General features: G+C 51.7%; 1 protein-coding gene across 1 annotated transcript; it reads left to right on the top strand.

The window, feature by feature from the left end:
• Window positions 1-3,175: 3,175 nt before the first annotated feature.
• Window positions 3,176-5,087, top strand: F2RL3 (coagulation factor II (thrombin) receptor-like 3). The gene is made up of 2 exons (XM_006898322.1): window positions 3,176-3,302; window positions 4,003-5,087. Exons 1-2 carry the CDS (start codon window positions 3,176-3,178, stop codon window positions 5,085-5,087), a joined length of 1,212 nt encoding a protein of 403 aa, XP_006898384.1.
• Window positions 5,088-16,235: the final 11,148 nt, after the last annotated feature.

Here is a 16,235-nt window from a genome sequence, read left to right as displayed (position 1 = left end):
CCCTTCCCAAGAGTGTGTAGCCACCTATGGGAAGCGGGGATAATGGTGGTGGACCACTCACTGGGCCTGATATTAGTGATGGAATTTTCAAGAAGTCATCTGAGCAGGTGGCAGGCTGTGGTGCTGTGGCTTGGGGTCCCAGCCAGGCGGTAGTGGTGGCACGGGTTCTGAGCCCTGGAGGTCAGAAGGGCACAGACTCTGGAAAGGAACATGACAGGCCAAACTTCCAGTGACCAACTGTCCCCCAGCCCTGCTGAAACTGGTTTAAGTCTTTTCTATGGGAGGTCGAGGTGACAACCTGAAGCCCCCCCTAGACTCATTTTCAGTGGCTCCAGGCGCGAGGCATGGTGGCCGCACACTGCGGGTCCCCATCAGCTTGAACACATCAGCTTGCGGTTCCCACAGTGACACTAGGGGGGCCTCCGTGGGCTTTCTCCAGGAGGCAGAAGGGCCAGGGGATTGGGTTTTTAGGACCCTGGTGTTAGAAAAGGGTCAGAGATAGGCCAAGGGTGCCATAGAAGGTGGACGGGACTGGGGACGGGGCATTAGGGCGGAGCCTGCGTCGTGGAGGAGGAGCCTTGGGGGCGGGGCTTGCTTCAGGGGCGGAGACGAAAGGAGGGCAGAGTGGCCTTGGGAGGGGCTAGAGTGACGCGCAGTTTTGGAAGGTGGCCTCGTAGCAAGAAGTTGTTCTGCAATTTCAAAGGCTTGCTGTTCGAGGCCACCAGCCGCTCCGCGGGAAAATTGTGACCATCCTTCCGTGTGATTAACTGCCTCTGAAAACCCGCCGAAAGGTCAGCTATGAATCGGTTCCGACTCGATGGTGGTGGTTGTTGTTTAATGCCGTCGAGTCGCACTGGTCTGTGCGTTGCTGTACAGAGGGGTAACTCGTGGTTGCTGTGATGCTGAAGCCTGTGACAGTGATGTGCCAGTCGTGGTAATGGGCACCCATGGTGGACAGTGTTGGCTGGAGCTTCCCGACTAAATCAAGCCTGGAAGCAGGAGCGGCATCCACTTCCAAAATCGGCTTGCCTCCGGAAACTCTATGTACGAACAGTGCTCAGGCTGTTAGTTCATAGGGTCGCTATGAGTCGTCTACAACTCGACGGCATTAAACAACAATAACAATGACGGCGACCAAGAGAGACTCGATGGTACTCAACAAAAATAGCGGGAAAAGGGGTAGGAGGCTGAGAAGCAGTGAACCCAGAACAAGCTGCTAAACCCATCTATTTGCCAACTTATTTTTGTTCTTCAATGTATTTTCATGGAAGAGTGGTATGGGCTGAATTGTGTCCTCAAAAGGATAGATTTAAGCCATAACCCAGGACCTAAGAACCTGACCTTATTTGGAAATCTGGTCCTAACAGCTGTCATCATTAATCATAATTGACGGGGTTGTCGTGGAGTCCGGGGGAACCCTAAATCCAATGGCTGGTGTTCTGATATGAAGGGCATTTGGACACGGACAAGCACACACAAGGAAGAAGCGAAGGGGTTGGAAGCAGAGGGGAGCAATGCGGCCACAGACCCCCTGAAGCTGCGAGAGTAAAGGAAGAGGTCCCCCTCCCTGAGGCTGCAGGCTGAGGTCCAGGTGACCTTGATTGTGGACTTCTGGTCTCCAGACCTGAGGACTTGAACGTCTTGTGTTTTAAGCCCCAGTGTGTAGTTCACTCCAGGAGTATGTATCACTGGCAGTTCAGGAAACCTAGCAGCACAGATAGGTAGGTCCAGGGAGAGGCAGCCTCCTCTCAGGCAGCCTCACCGGATACCTGGCATCCCACATGCCATCCAAGAGGGACCTCCTAGTCCTGGGGTCTCTGTATCTTCCCTGCCATGTCGGCCCCCCTCTACCATGGCCTAGTGTCATCTCCAAAGGGGTCTGTGCAGTTACTGCTGCAGAGATAGCCTCCTCCCCTGGACATCCAGGGTAAGTCCCCAGACCCCAAATCCCTGAGTCAGGTGGTGGCAACTCCCGCCATCACTGAAGCAGGCAGGGGGCTCTTCTCTGAGTGTCTGGTTACATGTGTCTACAAGATGGGGACGTACACTGAGCTTGTCACTGGAGTGAATGCAGATGGCTCAGTCCCATGACTTCTCTGGCCACCGTCCTCAGAGCTGGGGACAGGGCCTTCTGTCTCCACCTGGACCAGCGTGGGTGGCCGCCACACTAGAAACTGTCCAGGACTTTGCTTTGTCACTTCCTGACTTGTCTCCCCATGCCCAGCTGTGTGACTAGATTAAAGCTGCTTTCAGAGGGAGCAACTATGGCTGAACAGAGCCCATGGTCACAGACCAGGCCTTCTGCAACAAGCCGGCCACAGCCACAGGCACTAACAAGGCAGAGGGAGGTAGCCAGGGCAGCTGTGAGCAGGATGGAGACATGGCTCCTGCCCTCAGAGGCCACCATCCCCAGGTAACACATGCCATGTCCTCTCAGAGCCTCACTGCCAGGGCAGGAAGACCCCGGTGAGGGATGTGGTGGCCCCAGGATGAAGGGGTTAGTGTTTGGCTGCAAACCGTTCCACAATACTAGAACTGGAATTAGCACAGGGGTTTCAAGAGCCAGGGTCTCCCAGACCCCAATACAGTGTCAGTGACTAGCTAAGAACCCAGACCTCTTACTTTACTCTCCTCAGCCAACCCCAGACTCATCAGCAAACTCCCACCCCACAAGCCTGTACTGCCCTTTCCCCAAGGCCTAGAAGATAGTGCTGGACAGAACTGAGGTCCGCACAGAGGACGGGGTGCTCTGGGCATCCTGTCCCTTGACCAGCCGGGGTGGGGGATGGGAGGCTTCAGAAAGGGCTCCTGACGCAGGGTTGGGTCTGTCATGAAAACAGGAGACTTAAGTAACCAGCAGGAAGTGACCACTTGGACCACAGATGCTTCCTGGTTGGCCGAGGAGGGGGCAGGCACAGAGGTGGGGGCGGCATCCCAGAGTAAGGCCCCCCAGCTGGCTGGACCCGGTCAGGAGCCTCAGCCAGGCGGACTGACCTTGCTGGCCCAGGCCTCCTCTGAGCTGTGTCTGGTCCTCCCTTGGGCAGGATCAGGCGGGGGACAGGAAAGGGTCTTCCTGGTTTATCTTCCAGCCTCCGGGACCAGGGCAGGAAGCCGGGGTGGGGGTCCACAGGCAGGAAGCCAAGGGGCCCAGAGTGCAGAGCCCTTGAGCAGTGACATGCAGGGCCTTCTGCTGCTCGGGGCCCTGGTGCTGGGACTCAGCCTGGCTGGCGGTGCCCACACCCCCAGCATCTACGATGAGATGCATGAGGATGATGACGACGTGAGTGCAGGAGGGACCGATGGTGAGTGAGGGCAGAAAGAGGTCAAGGGAGAAGGGGGCCAGAGCCAGGGCCCAAGCCAGGGAGTCAGAGAAGGGGACCTGGGAGGCTTTTAGCCCCCTTGCTCAGCCTGGCCTTGACCCAGTGGGGCTGGGGACCTCTGCACCCTGGACCACAGCCCTCAGGGGCCCGCTAAAATACAAGGAGGTAGATGCTACTATGGGGTCCCAAGCAGGGGGGGACAGCTACAGAGCCTAGGTGGACACAGTGCTAAAGAGGGCTTCTAAGGGGACACAAGGGGGTGGCTCAGGAGTCTGGGTGGACAAAGGGACAATAATAGGGAGTGACTAGAAGAAGACACAACAGGAGATGGACAGCTGAGGGGCCCAGCACAGACACAGGGTACAGACAAGGAGTTTAAGGGAGATACAAAGGACAGACACTAGGGAGTAGCTAGAAGTGGTCATGGAGGCACCAGGAGGGCCACTGGGGGAGCCCGAGGGCATAGCAGGGCAGACACCAGGGTGTCACTAGGGGAGAGAGAAGGGATGCTTAGGACAAATGGGGCTGGGGAAATACAAACTGAGGCACCAAGAGAAGAGCTCAGAGAAAGGGACAGAATGGCTGACACTGAACTCCAAAGCAGCCTTCCAGCATCTTCGGGTTCCTGGAAGCTTCTCTTTTCCTCCCATCCGGGTTGACCTCGCTTTCCCCTTTGGCGCAGACGCAGGGATGAAACCCAGGCTCCCAACAGCAGAGGCAACCCTCGGGCCCCTGATCTGCCCACGCAGCTTCCCGGGCCTCCTCGGCTGCAACGACAGCGACACCCTGCTGCTTCCCAACAGCTCTCAGGCCCTGCTGCTGGGCTGGGTGCCCACGCGCCTGGTGCCCACGCTCTACACACTGGCTCTGGCGCTCGGCCTGCCAGCCAACGGGCTGGCGCTGTGGGTGCTGGCCACGCTGGCGCCGCGCCTGCCCTCCACGCTGCTGCTCATGAACCTGGCGGCCGCGGACCTGCTGCTGGGCTTAGCACTGCCCCCGCGCATCGCCTACCATCTGCGAGGCCAGCGCTGGCCCTTCGGCGAGGTCGCCTGCCGCCTGGCCACGACCGCACTCTACGGCCACATGTACGGCTCACTGCTGCTGCTGGCGGCGGTCGCCCTTGACCGCTACCTGGCCGTGGTGCACCCGCTGCGCGCCCGCGCCCTGCGTGGCCGGGGACTGGCCATCGGGCTGAGCGGCGCGGCCTGGGTGGCGGCCGCAGTGCTGGCGCTGCCCCTGGCGCTGCAGCAGCAGAGCTTCCGGCTGGTGGGCGCGGACCGGCGGCTGTGCCACGACGCGCTGCCGCTGGGCGCACAGCTGGCGCACTGGCGGCCCGCCTTCGCCTGCCTGGCGCTGCTCGGCTGCTTCGCGCCGCTGCTGGCCATGGCGCTGTGCTACGGGGCCATGCTGCGCGCGCTCGCCACCAGCGGCCGGCGCTACAGCCACGCGCTGCGCCTGGCCGCCCTCGTGTTGGCCTCGGCCTTGGCCTTCTTCGCGCCCAGCAACGTGCTGCTGCTGCTGCACTACTCGGACCCCGGACCGCGCGCCTGGGGTGACCTCTACGCTGCCTACGTGCCCAGCCTGGCGCTCAGCACCCTCAACAGCTGCGTGGACCCCTTCGTTTACTACTACGTGTCCGCAGAATTCCGGGACAAAGTTCGCCAGGCGCTCTGCCGATTGGCACCTGGAAACGACAGCTCGTCCTCAAAGACCTCAGGAGATGGTGCCAGGGTGGGGACTGGCACCCGTTCTACCTCACTGGTGTGACTGCCCTGCACATCGGGGAACCCTCAGACCAGCCACACCCCAGATTGGGAGGACTTCAGGCCAGCCGGACTCAGGCCAACTCTTGACCTCCCAGTCAACCTCCCCCCTCCCCGTCCCCCAGTTAAGCCTCTTCCTGAGAGCCAGGCCCCTTGGCTGCTACCAGCCCTCACCTGATTTCCTCACCTGGCCACTCAGGCTCCCAGTCACCTTATTTGGGCAGGACCCCCGGTTTGGAGCATCTTCTGAGCATTCAGAGCTATGTCCTCCAGGTGCTGGAATGTTTTGGAGGAGGACAATGATAGTGGTGGTCCAACATGAAAAAATGTAACTGATGGCCTTAAATTATAAATGTAGAAGTCGTGTGTGAATGTCTTGATGTATAGTTTCAAAATTTTTAAAAAAAGAAAAGAAACAAACTCAATCAACCAACCAGGGCCTCCTGCTGTTCCCCACAGCATCAACTCCATCTTGGGGCCCAAGGAGCCTAGTCTCCTCCGGGTGTCCAGCGTTCCAGAAACTTCATTCTCTCCAGTTAACCAAGTGGTCAGCTCTCATCTTGACATTAACTTCCCTGGACACTTGATGGGACAGGTGGGATCTGGGATTGGTGTACCTACCTCATGCTAGGACCTGCAGCTTTGTGACCCCCTCCTCATGCTCCTGTCTGCTGGTCCTTAGGACTTGGGTCATCAGAGCTGCTTGGAATACTGCAGTCAACAACATGGGACTTAGATTAGTAGAAAGGGAGGGGTCTACACACTAATAAGCCTGACATCAGAGGGCTGGGAAAGTGTAGGCCAGGGTGCCAGGGTGTCTGAAGACACACTCACACACTAGCTTACATACTCACATTCAAACCTGTTGCCATTGGCTGATTCTGACTCATGATGACCCATCTGTATACAGCTACTCCTCACCTACATGGTAAAGACCAGGTCGCTATAGAGTCAGTGTTAAGTGACATTTCAGGTGCCAAATGCACCTCAGGCTCCAGGGTCAGGGGCAGTTGATGGGACCGGCCTCTCCCCTACACTTGCCACCCACAGCAGAGTCTCCTGTATTTATGATTTCCTTCTATTTCAAACCTCACGCCCACCTGATTGGGTCTGGATTTGCCTCTAAGGCAGGGGACCATCCCTCCCCCGGCCTACAAGGGGTTCTTGCTCATTGTGGAAATTGCCACCCAATGGGGACTACCGCCCACTTGGTCCCAGAAGCCCTGAGCTTGAAAATTATGAATGAATCTCAATCTTAACAGCGAATAAGCTCTGCACACCTGTGCCCACCGGCCCTCTTTGAGAAGGTCTGTTGCCCAAACCTCCAGTTCTAACAGTGGCCCACAACAGACTCACTAGATTCTATGAATTGATGGCACGTCCGTTCAGGGTAATGGTCCAAGGTCTGGCTTCTGGCCTGTGGTTGTTATTCTGTCTCTCTCTCTCACTTTCTCATTTTCTTTGAATCCAAGCCCAGGGAGCAGGTGGGCTGTGAAGGGTATGGACTCGGAGGAGGGATTCTCACTCAGCTCTCCTGGGCCCTTGCCTGGTGTCTGAGTTATCAAGTGCAGCTGGTACTATTATAACAGATACACCACAAGGGAATGGCTTTAACAATGGCTCCCACACCTTACAGCGCGCGTGCTCTCATTAAGGTTGAGTCACAACTGATACATTGAGTGGGAGGAGATTGCTCCTCTTTCTCCCATGGAGTAGCAGATGGATTTGAACCGCCTACCTTTGAGTTGGCAACACAACGCCTTACCCACTAATCCACCAGAGCTCCCAAGACGAGGTTCTAAGTTTAACTTCTGGTTGCAGCTCAAATGAAGGCGGAATCTGTCAGCCCTGGATGAGGGTTTTTGTCTTTTCCAGCATCTGGGAGTGTGGTGTTCCCTGAAGATCTCTGGGTAGCTTGGAGGCCTATGGTGCAGGAACCTGAATCCAGAGGGTGTGCCGCATTCTGGGGCTCTTCTTAGTAATAGTGTTGGTGGTGTTGTTAAGCGCCATTGCATCAGCTCTGTGTACAGAGAATAAGTCATGGCCTGATTCTGTGCCATCCTCATAATCCTGCCTCTGCCTGAGCCCACTGCTGTGACAGCCATTGTGTCAATTTATCTCAATGAGAAACTTCTTTTTTGCTGACTCTCTAGTAAGTATTCTCACCACTGGACCAATTGGTAGCATCAGGATGGATGGCAAAGAGATTGAGGTTGTTCACAGCTTCAGTTTGCTCGGCTCCACAGTCAACACTCTTGGCACCAGCAGTCAGGAAATCAAAAAACGTATTACGATGGGAAAGTCTGCTGTTAGAGACCTCTCTAAAGTACTCAAGAGCAACAGTGTCTCTCTGGAGACTAAGGTGCGCCTGATACAGGCCATGGTCTTTGCAATCACTTGTTATGCATCAGAGAGTTGGATAATGACTAGGGAGGACAGAAGGAGAATTGATGCCTTTGAGCTGTGGTGCTGGAGAAGAGTATTATTGAATGTACCATGGACTGCCAAGAAAACAAACAGATTCATCCTGGAGAGGGTTAAACCAGGCTACTCCTTGGAGTCAAGAATTCTGGGGCTTCGTCTGACATACTTTAGACATGTTGTAAGGAGAGACAGGTCTTTAGAGAGGGACATCATGCTTGGGAGGGTGGAGGGACAGTGCAGGAGGGGAAGACCCTCTATGAGGTGGATTGATTCAGTGATTGGGGTAATCGGGATGGGCGTGTCAGAGGCAATGCGATTGGCACAGGATAGAGCAGGGTTTAGGGCTCATAGGGTCGCTATGAGTTGCAAACGACTCGACGGCATATAACAACAACTAGTAAGTATGAGATCTGTCCTTCTCCAGGGACTGTTCCTCATAATAATATGCCCAAAGTATGTTCGACGAGTATTTAGAAGAGGCCGTGGCACCAGGCTGATGTTTCTTCACATCACATTGCTGACGTCAGATGGATCCTGGCTGAAGGTAAGGAATATCAGAAGAATGTCTAGTTGTGTTTTATTGACTATGCAAAGGCATTTGACTGTGTGGATCATAACAAATTGTGACTGACATTGAGAAGAATGGGAGTCCCAGAGCACCTGATTGTGCTCATGTGAAACCTATACCTGGACCAGGAGGCCGTGGTGTGAACAGAACAGGGAAGTAGTGCATGGTTTAAAATCGAGAAGAGAGTGCATCGGAGTTGTATTCTCTCTTTATACCTATTTAATCTCTATGCTGAGTAAATTATACAAGAACCTGGACTCTGGAGAGGAGTGTGGCATCAGGATTGGAGGGAGACTCATCAAATCAATAACTTGTGTTTTGCAGATGACACAACCTTGCTTGCTGAAAGTGAGGATTTGAGGCACTTGTTGTGGAGGATCAGGGAGTGCAGCCTTCAGTGTATGGATTCCATCTCAATGTAAAGAAAACAAAGATTCTTACCACTGGACCAAGAGAGAACATCATGATGGGTGGAGAGGAGATTGAAACTGTCAACAGCTTCATCTTGCTTGGATCCACAATTAACATGCTTGGTACCAGTAGTCAGGAAATAAGGAGACACATTGCACTGGGGAAATCTGCAGTTAGGGACCTCTCCAAAGTATTGAGGAGTAATGATGTCAGTTTGAGGACTAAAGTGCATCTGATTCAGACCATAGTCTTTCTGATTACTTGCTATGCATCCAAGAGCTAGACAAAGAATTACAGAAGAATTTACACCTTTGAGCTGTGGTGTTGGAGAAGAGCGTTGAATATCTTGTGGACAGACAGGAGGACAAGAGGGTATGTTTTGAAGAGGGCGCAGCCAGAGTGCTCTTTGGAGGCAAGAATGATGAGGCTTCACCTCACGTACTTTGACCATGTTGCTAGGAGGCGCTATTCCTTGGAAAGGGACATGATGTTGGGAAGGGTGGAGGGTCAGAGAAGGATAGGAAGACCCTCAACCAGATGGATTGACATGGTGACTGCCTCAATGGGCTCTTGTGTGTCAGGAAGTGTGAGGATGGAACAAGATAGAGCAGAGCTCAGATCTGTTGTTCATATGGTCGTTATGAGTCATGCTCGACTAGACGGCACCTCACAACACCACATAATGTGAGGCGAAGTCTTACCATCCTTGCTTCTCAGAAGCATTCCAGGTGCACTTCCTTCAAGAAAGATTTGCTTAATTTTTTGGCAGTCCCTGATTTATCCCACCTTCTTTGTCAAGACCATAATTCAAAGTATCTACTCTCCTTCCATTTTCCTTATTCATTGACCAGAGTTCACATGCTTCTGAAGCACCTGAAAAGAACATGGCTTGACTCAGGAGCACCTTAGTCTTTAAACTGACACCTTTGCTCTTCAGCACTTTAAAGAGGTCCTTGTAGCAGATTGGTCCAAGGCACTACATCATTTGACTTCTTCACTGGGTGTTGGTTGTTGGGCCAAGTAAAATTAAATCCTTGACCACTTCAGTCTTGCCTTTTACCACTGTAATGTATTTGTTGGTCTGTTGTGTGTCATCGAGTGAGAACCAACCCACAGCTGATCCTCCAGCTGGTTTTCAGAGGCATTAAATCACACAGGAGGAGAATGCCCAGTGCAAGTGGCAGTGCAGCTGGTGGATTCGAACCACGTGCCATCGGGATTGCAGTTCAAGTTCTTACCACTAGGCTACCAGAACTCCCTCACCTATTTAGTCATGAGAATTTCTATTTTCTTGATAATAAGGTGTAATCCATACTGAAAATAATATACTCATTGCCATCAAGTCAGAACCAACTCCAAGCTGACCCTCCAGTAAGTTTCCAGAGGCTGTAAATCACACAGGAAGAAATTACCCGTCTTTCTCCTGAGGAGCAGTTGGCAGATTTGAACTGCTTGCCTTTGGGTTGGCAATGCAGCTCCTTGCCCACTAGTCCACGGGAGCTCATACCGAAGACTTCCTAAAATGTGAGAAAATAAATCTCTACTCTTTAACTCCAAAAAACAAAAAGTCAAACCCCAAACCCAATGGAACTGAAGGAAAGAAGTTCAAGCTGCAATGAAGGAATGGGGAGAACGCAAGGGCTTGGCCAGTTGAGATGTTTCAACAAACGGATGCAGCACTTGGCATGCTCACCTGAGTCGCATCTGTAAATGTTTCAAGTCTTTTCCATTTTCTGCCAGCAAGACCGTACCCTCTGCATAATGCTGCTGTTACATCGGTAGGTCCCGTTGGGTCGAGTAGAAGTCTAAGTGGCCCTGTGAGCAACATCTCTGCACGCTGTCCTACCCTGTGCTGTTCTCATCATCTCCGACACACTCCACCCCATTCCTGCAGTCACTCTGCCAAACCCTCTCATTGAGACCTCAAAGAGATCTTCCTCTCTTTCACTGACCTTCTATCTTTCCAAATACGTTATCTCTCTCCAAAGAATAACGTCTCCTAGCAACATGCCCAAAATATGTGAGATGAAGCTTTGTCATTTTTGCCTGCAAAGAGCACTATGGCTACACTTTTTCCAAGAGTTATCTGTTTGTTCTTTTGGCAGTCCATGGGATAGTCAGTGCTCTTCGCTAACACCATAGCTCAAAGGCATCTGTCATCCTTAGTCACACTGTCCTGCTTTCAGATGCATGGCAAGTGCAGGTTACATAGGAAGATATATATGCAGATATATGAACATGTAATTGCATGTTCTGGAATTCTTCTTCACTAAGTTGTGTTGTCCATCATTTATTATGACGCACGCATCTCAGTGTCCAGTAGAGTCAATAAAACACAGGTAAAGCTCTTTCTGGAATTCTCTACTTTCAGCCACAATCCTTCTCATGTCAGCACTGATGTCACCTGTTCTGCAGCCTGCTCTGAATCTAGCTTGAATTTCTAGCTGATCTCTTTTCATACAACTCCATCTGTTTTTAATTCCCTTCAACAAGATTTTGCTGCCTGTGATACTGATGACATCGTTCGACTATTTCTGTGTTCAGCTGGATCCTCTTTCTTTGGAGTAAGTACACATATTCGTCTCTTCTGGTCGGTAGACTGGTTGTCTTCCAGATTTCTTGGAAGAGCACTAACTTACGAACAGCCATCTCCTGCAGTTTGGTGACCAGAGAGGCTACAGGGGCACCTGACCAGGGAGGCACCTACAGAAGGACTCAGGCCTCACTCCAGGCAGAGGGCATGGCCCGCAGACAGCACGAGGTGCAGGGTGGTCAGCTTACCCGGAGATCTTGGTTCAGAGGCCTGCAGGGGCCTGGAAAGAGCTGTCCACCCACAGCTGCCCGAAGACCCAACACTGGGCTGCTGGGGGTGGAGAAAGACAAAGTTCAAGTCTACCAGCTTCTCTTTCAGAAAAAAATGGGCAGTTTGATCGCTGCCTGAGAAACTCAGCAGAGGGTCAACTCTGACTCTATGGCAGTGAGTTGGAATTCTTTGAGTTTTGAAACTGTCCACGTTACCTCCATGTTTCTTAGAACTGGCCACAACACCTCTGGGGGCCTTGAAACTGCCCCATGCCACATCTGGGGGTCCTGACAGCAACCTCACCTATATCTGGGGTTCTTGAAACCTCTACCAAATTCTCACTTGTTTTCTGAGATAGACAGTAACTCTTCCACATACAGCCCTTGGGAGGCCTATAACAACAGCAACAACAACAACAACACAACACCTGGCAGTTCGAATCCATCATTAGCTCCTCTGGAGAAAAATGGCTAATCTCATGAACTCTCCCACGTCAGAAACTCAGTAGAATCAGAGTCCCTCAGAGCTCCTGGTCCTTCCCAGAGGAGGCTCCATCCACACTGTGTGCTGCACTCCTTGAGCCCAGTCCACAGGTTACTGTCCGTGAGCCTGATCTCCTTCTATATGACCACCTGGTCAGGGTCCAGGCCTTTGGACAGGACTGAGTGGCCCTGAGCTCAGGAACTGCCCCTCATCTTGTCCCCCAAACCTTTCTCTCTTTTCTTCAGACTACAAGAAGTTTACGAAGAGCACTCAACTACAAAAAGCATTGTTTTTTCCAACTTCTCACTATTGTGAACAAAGCCGCGATGAACACAGGTGTGCATATATCTGCTTGGATGTCAGTTATGGTCTCTTTAGGGTATATTCCCAGTAGTGGAATTGCTGGGTCAAATGGTATCTCTATTTGCAACTTTTTGAAAAAGCGCCACACCACTTTCCACAGTGGTTGCACCATTTTACACTCCCACCAACATTGTTTTTTAAAAGCCTTCTTAAAGAGCTGACATAGAAATAACCCTGCAGAGACTGTGGCCTCGAGGAAAATCTCCCTCTCTCCCTCACCCCTTTCCTGTGCTCCCTCTCCATAACCTCCACACTGAGCTCAAAGGCGGAGACATCTTCAGTTTGGTAACCACACAGGCTACAGGGATACCTGGCCAAGGAGGCCACCCTACAGAAGGACTTAGGCCTCACCCCAAGCAGAGGGCCTGGGCCTCCCATGATGGCCTGCAGACAGCACCAGGTTCAGGGTGGCCAGCTCACCCGGAGATCCTGGTTCAGGGGCCTGCAGGGGCCTGGAAAGAGCTGTCCACCCACAGCTGCCCGAAGATCCAACACTGGGCTGCTGGGGATGGAGGAATATGAAGGTGCTCCCTGTGTAAAGACTTGTAAAATATGAGAGATGATGTTCCATCTGCACTATTGGGCTGCAAAGTGAAGGTGTGCACCCAGCACCCAGGAGGCCCAAGTTTGGCTCCAGGATAAGAACCGTGCCCAGAATTCAAGGACTTCCCACGAACAGGCACCCATTGTCGGTACTGCCTGCCCTGGTGGGTGGTGGTCCCCCATGCACAGCCATTCCTTACTTCCTTCTTGCCGGTGGGTCCTAGTCTCACTTAGAGGCTAGGCAGCCTGCTCTCTGCAGCTCTAGTGAGCCATGGCCATGCACATTCCCAGGCCTAGGGCTGGCTTTGGACAGAGCACGAGAAGAAAGGACTAGGGAGTAGAAATCTTCTCTTCCTCTTTCTAATCACGATAGTGTTATGAGAGAAGCAATGGCTGGTGCAGTGGCAGCTGTTTTGCCACCTCAAGAGAAACCACAGGCACTAAAGGGGTAGACTAACCGCAGAGCCCCCCCCTTCCCCCCCGGGTCTGTTATTCCAGCTGATGTTCAGATTTGCTTTTCAATTCCCTTCCCGTGACTTGCAGTCAAAAACACTCAAGCAACTCACCAATTTCTGTTACTTAGAATTCCAGTTGGTGGGCAAAATTCCACGTGTCTCTCGGAACTCAGTCCAGACATCTCTCCCCAGAGTCAGCCCACCGGACACTCCCACTCTGAGTGAATGTCCACTCCTCCCCTCCCCATGGCCCTGCCTCTGTATCATGAGCGCTGGTCTCAGGGTCTGCGGCCTGCTCTTTGTCTACGTCACCCCCAGTCCAGCCACGGATGCATCTAGAAGAACACAGCCTGTGTGAGAGGGGTGACTCAGCATTCTGATGAGTGTCATGGTGGTGCAGGACTGGGCGCTGCTGCTGTTGGGCGTGAGGTCACCATGAGTCAGAGTTGACTCAACAGTAGTTAACGGTCTGCTGCTTGCACTAAGTGAGACGCATCCCCTCCCAGGTCCCCTTCTCAGACCCAGGTGCTGAGCCAGATGTGAGGTGAGGAAAGGAGCTCAGAGATGGGGAGCGTCAAGTACTGCACCCAGCACTGGACACGGAGCTGGGGTTCCAGCTGGGTCCACTCAGTCCCGGGGTGGATGATAAACCTACTGCCCTATTCTTCCTGCAGCAGTGTCCCCAGGGAACTGTCTATGTTCTGGGATCAACAGGAACCGTTTCTGGTGGGAAGAGGAAAGGGAAATGGGAAATGCTAAGTATTAAATGAAATCGCCCATGACGTGTGGAATTTTATTTTATTGGGGGAGTTTTAGTAAAAGTTTGTATAATAAATTGTTGTTATTGTTGTTGTTGTTCGGAATTGTCAAGTACAATCCACAGTGACCCTATGGACAACAGTTCTGAACTCTGTCCTATCCTGCGCCGTCCTCACAGTTCCTGACACAGTAGAACCCACTGTGGCAGTCACTGTGTCCATCTACCTGGTTGCGGGTCTTCTTCTCTTTTACTGACCCTCCACCTTCCCGGTCACGATGTCCCTTTCCAAGGAATAGCCTCTCCTAGCAACATGTACCATTTAACTATTTCCATACATGTTGTTTTGTATTTATAATGAAATGCACAAAAATCTGGAGTTAGAAAACCATAAAAGAACACATTCAGCGTTTCTCAAACTGTAAGAACTAAAGAAAAAAATTCAAGACTTCAGTTGCAATCCTGAAGGATTCTACGGGCAAAATATTTAATAACACAGGAAGAACACAGAGTCACCACACCAAAAATAAATATTTGTCCAAAGAGAACCCAGTACGTCACATTACCACCCCTGCAGTAATGACCTATTTGCCAGTAGGAGTTTCACAAGGTGCATGTGGCCTGGGTGCTGATGGAAACCATCCGTGCGTGTGGCCCACTGCGATCACCGTCATGAGGATACACAGCTCGGTGCAGCAGGGTCTCTAGGAAGCAGGAAGGATGAGACCTCATCTCACATACTTTGGACGTGTTATCAGGAAGGTTCAGTCCCTGGAAAAGGGCCTCATGTTTGGTAAAGTAGAAGATCAAGAAGAAAGAGGAAGGCCTTCAGTGAGAGGACTGACACAGCAATGGTGGACTAAAGCACAGTGCAGAAATGGTCTGTACATGGGATCGGAACAGACTCGATGGTACCTCACAGCAGCAGTGGTGAGGGCCATGGGGGCAGTGAGTCTCTTCTGGGGGGTGTCTGGATGACTGATTAAAGGAGGGTGGTGATGGTCACATAATGTGATGATGCAACTAACGTCATTCAATTAATTGTACAGGGAATGATTGTTGAATGGGTGCAGTGTTAGCTTAAAAGTTGGTTTTCCTGGCCATTACTTTATCCACCTCTGGTCTCCAGCTACCTTAACTGCAGACACATGATTTTGCAAATTATCAACAGCTGTGGGACTAGGGAGAGCACGAGGGCACGAGCGCAAGAGAGGGGGGAGGAATATGCTTCCTACACTGAGCAGCAAGATTTGAGGGAGACTAGAGCAAGACCCTGGTGATGGTGGTGGAGAGACTGTGGCATTGTTGTGGAGAAACTGTGGCAAGGTTTAACCAGAGAAGCTTTAAGATAGACCACAGTTAAAGGTTTTGCTGTTCTTGCTGGATAATTGAAGGAGAAGCTGACATAAAACTGCTCTGAGGCAAACCTTGCTAGATAATTGAGGAAATCAGAGGCTTCTTGAATTTCGGTGACTGAACTGAAACCGGGAATTTTACTAATGAGGAACTGTGCCTTGGGACTTCTAGGCTAAAACCTGGATTTGCATAGAGTGATATTCTTTGCCTCCTCTGCAATCTTCAATATGGATTGAAGCTCAACATCGAGAAAACAAAGATTCTCACCACTGGGCCAAGTATCAGTATGGATGGTGAAGAGATTGAGATAGTTAACAGTTTTAGTTTACTTGGTTCCACAGTCTACACTCTTGGTATCAGCAGCCAGGAAATCAGATGAATTGCATTGGGAAAGTCAGCTGTGAGGGACCTCTCAAGAATACTGAAGAGCAACGATGTCAGGCTGGAGACTAAGGTGCACCCGATCCAGGCTATGGTCTTTGCAATTACGTGCTATGCATCGGACAGTTGGACAGTGAATAGGGATGATAGAGAACTGATGCCTTTGAGCTGTGGTGCTGGAGAAGAGTGTTGAATATATGGACTGCTAGGAGAACAAACAGGTTTCTCCTGGAGAGGGTGAAGCCAGAATGCTTCTTGGAGTCAAGGATTCTGAAGCTTTGCCTGACATGCTTTGGGCATGTTGCAAGGAGGGACTGGTCCTTGGAGAGGGACATCATGTTTGGGAGAATGGAGGGACGGCACAGGAGAGGAAGACCTTCGATGAGATGGATCGATTCTGTGACTGGAGTGGTGGGAATGAGTGTGTTTGAGACAGCGAGGTTAGCACAGGATAGAACAGCGTTTAGAGCTCTTGTACATAGGGTCGCTATGAGTCACAAGTGACTCGATGGCACATAACAACAACAATCTCCATTCTCCAACTTACTTCCCTAATAAACCTTACTCTTGGTACCACAACTGTGAATAAATTCTGTGTGTCAACAATG

Source organism: Elephantulus edwardii, unplaced genomic scaffold (assembly GCF_000299155.1).
Source record: "Elephantulus edwardii isolate Elephantulus edwardi_28Jun2011 unplaced genomic scaffold, EleEdw1.0 scaffold00226, whole genome shotgun sequence".
Taxonomy (NCBI): Eukaryota; Metazoa; Chordata; class Mammalia; order Macroscelidea; family Macroscelididae; genus Elephantulus; species Elephantulus edwardii.
This window is presented reverse-complemented; position numbering and strand designations above follow the sequence as displayed.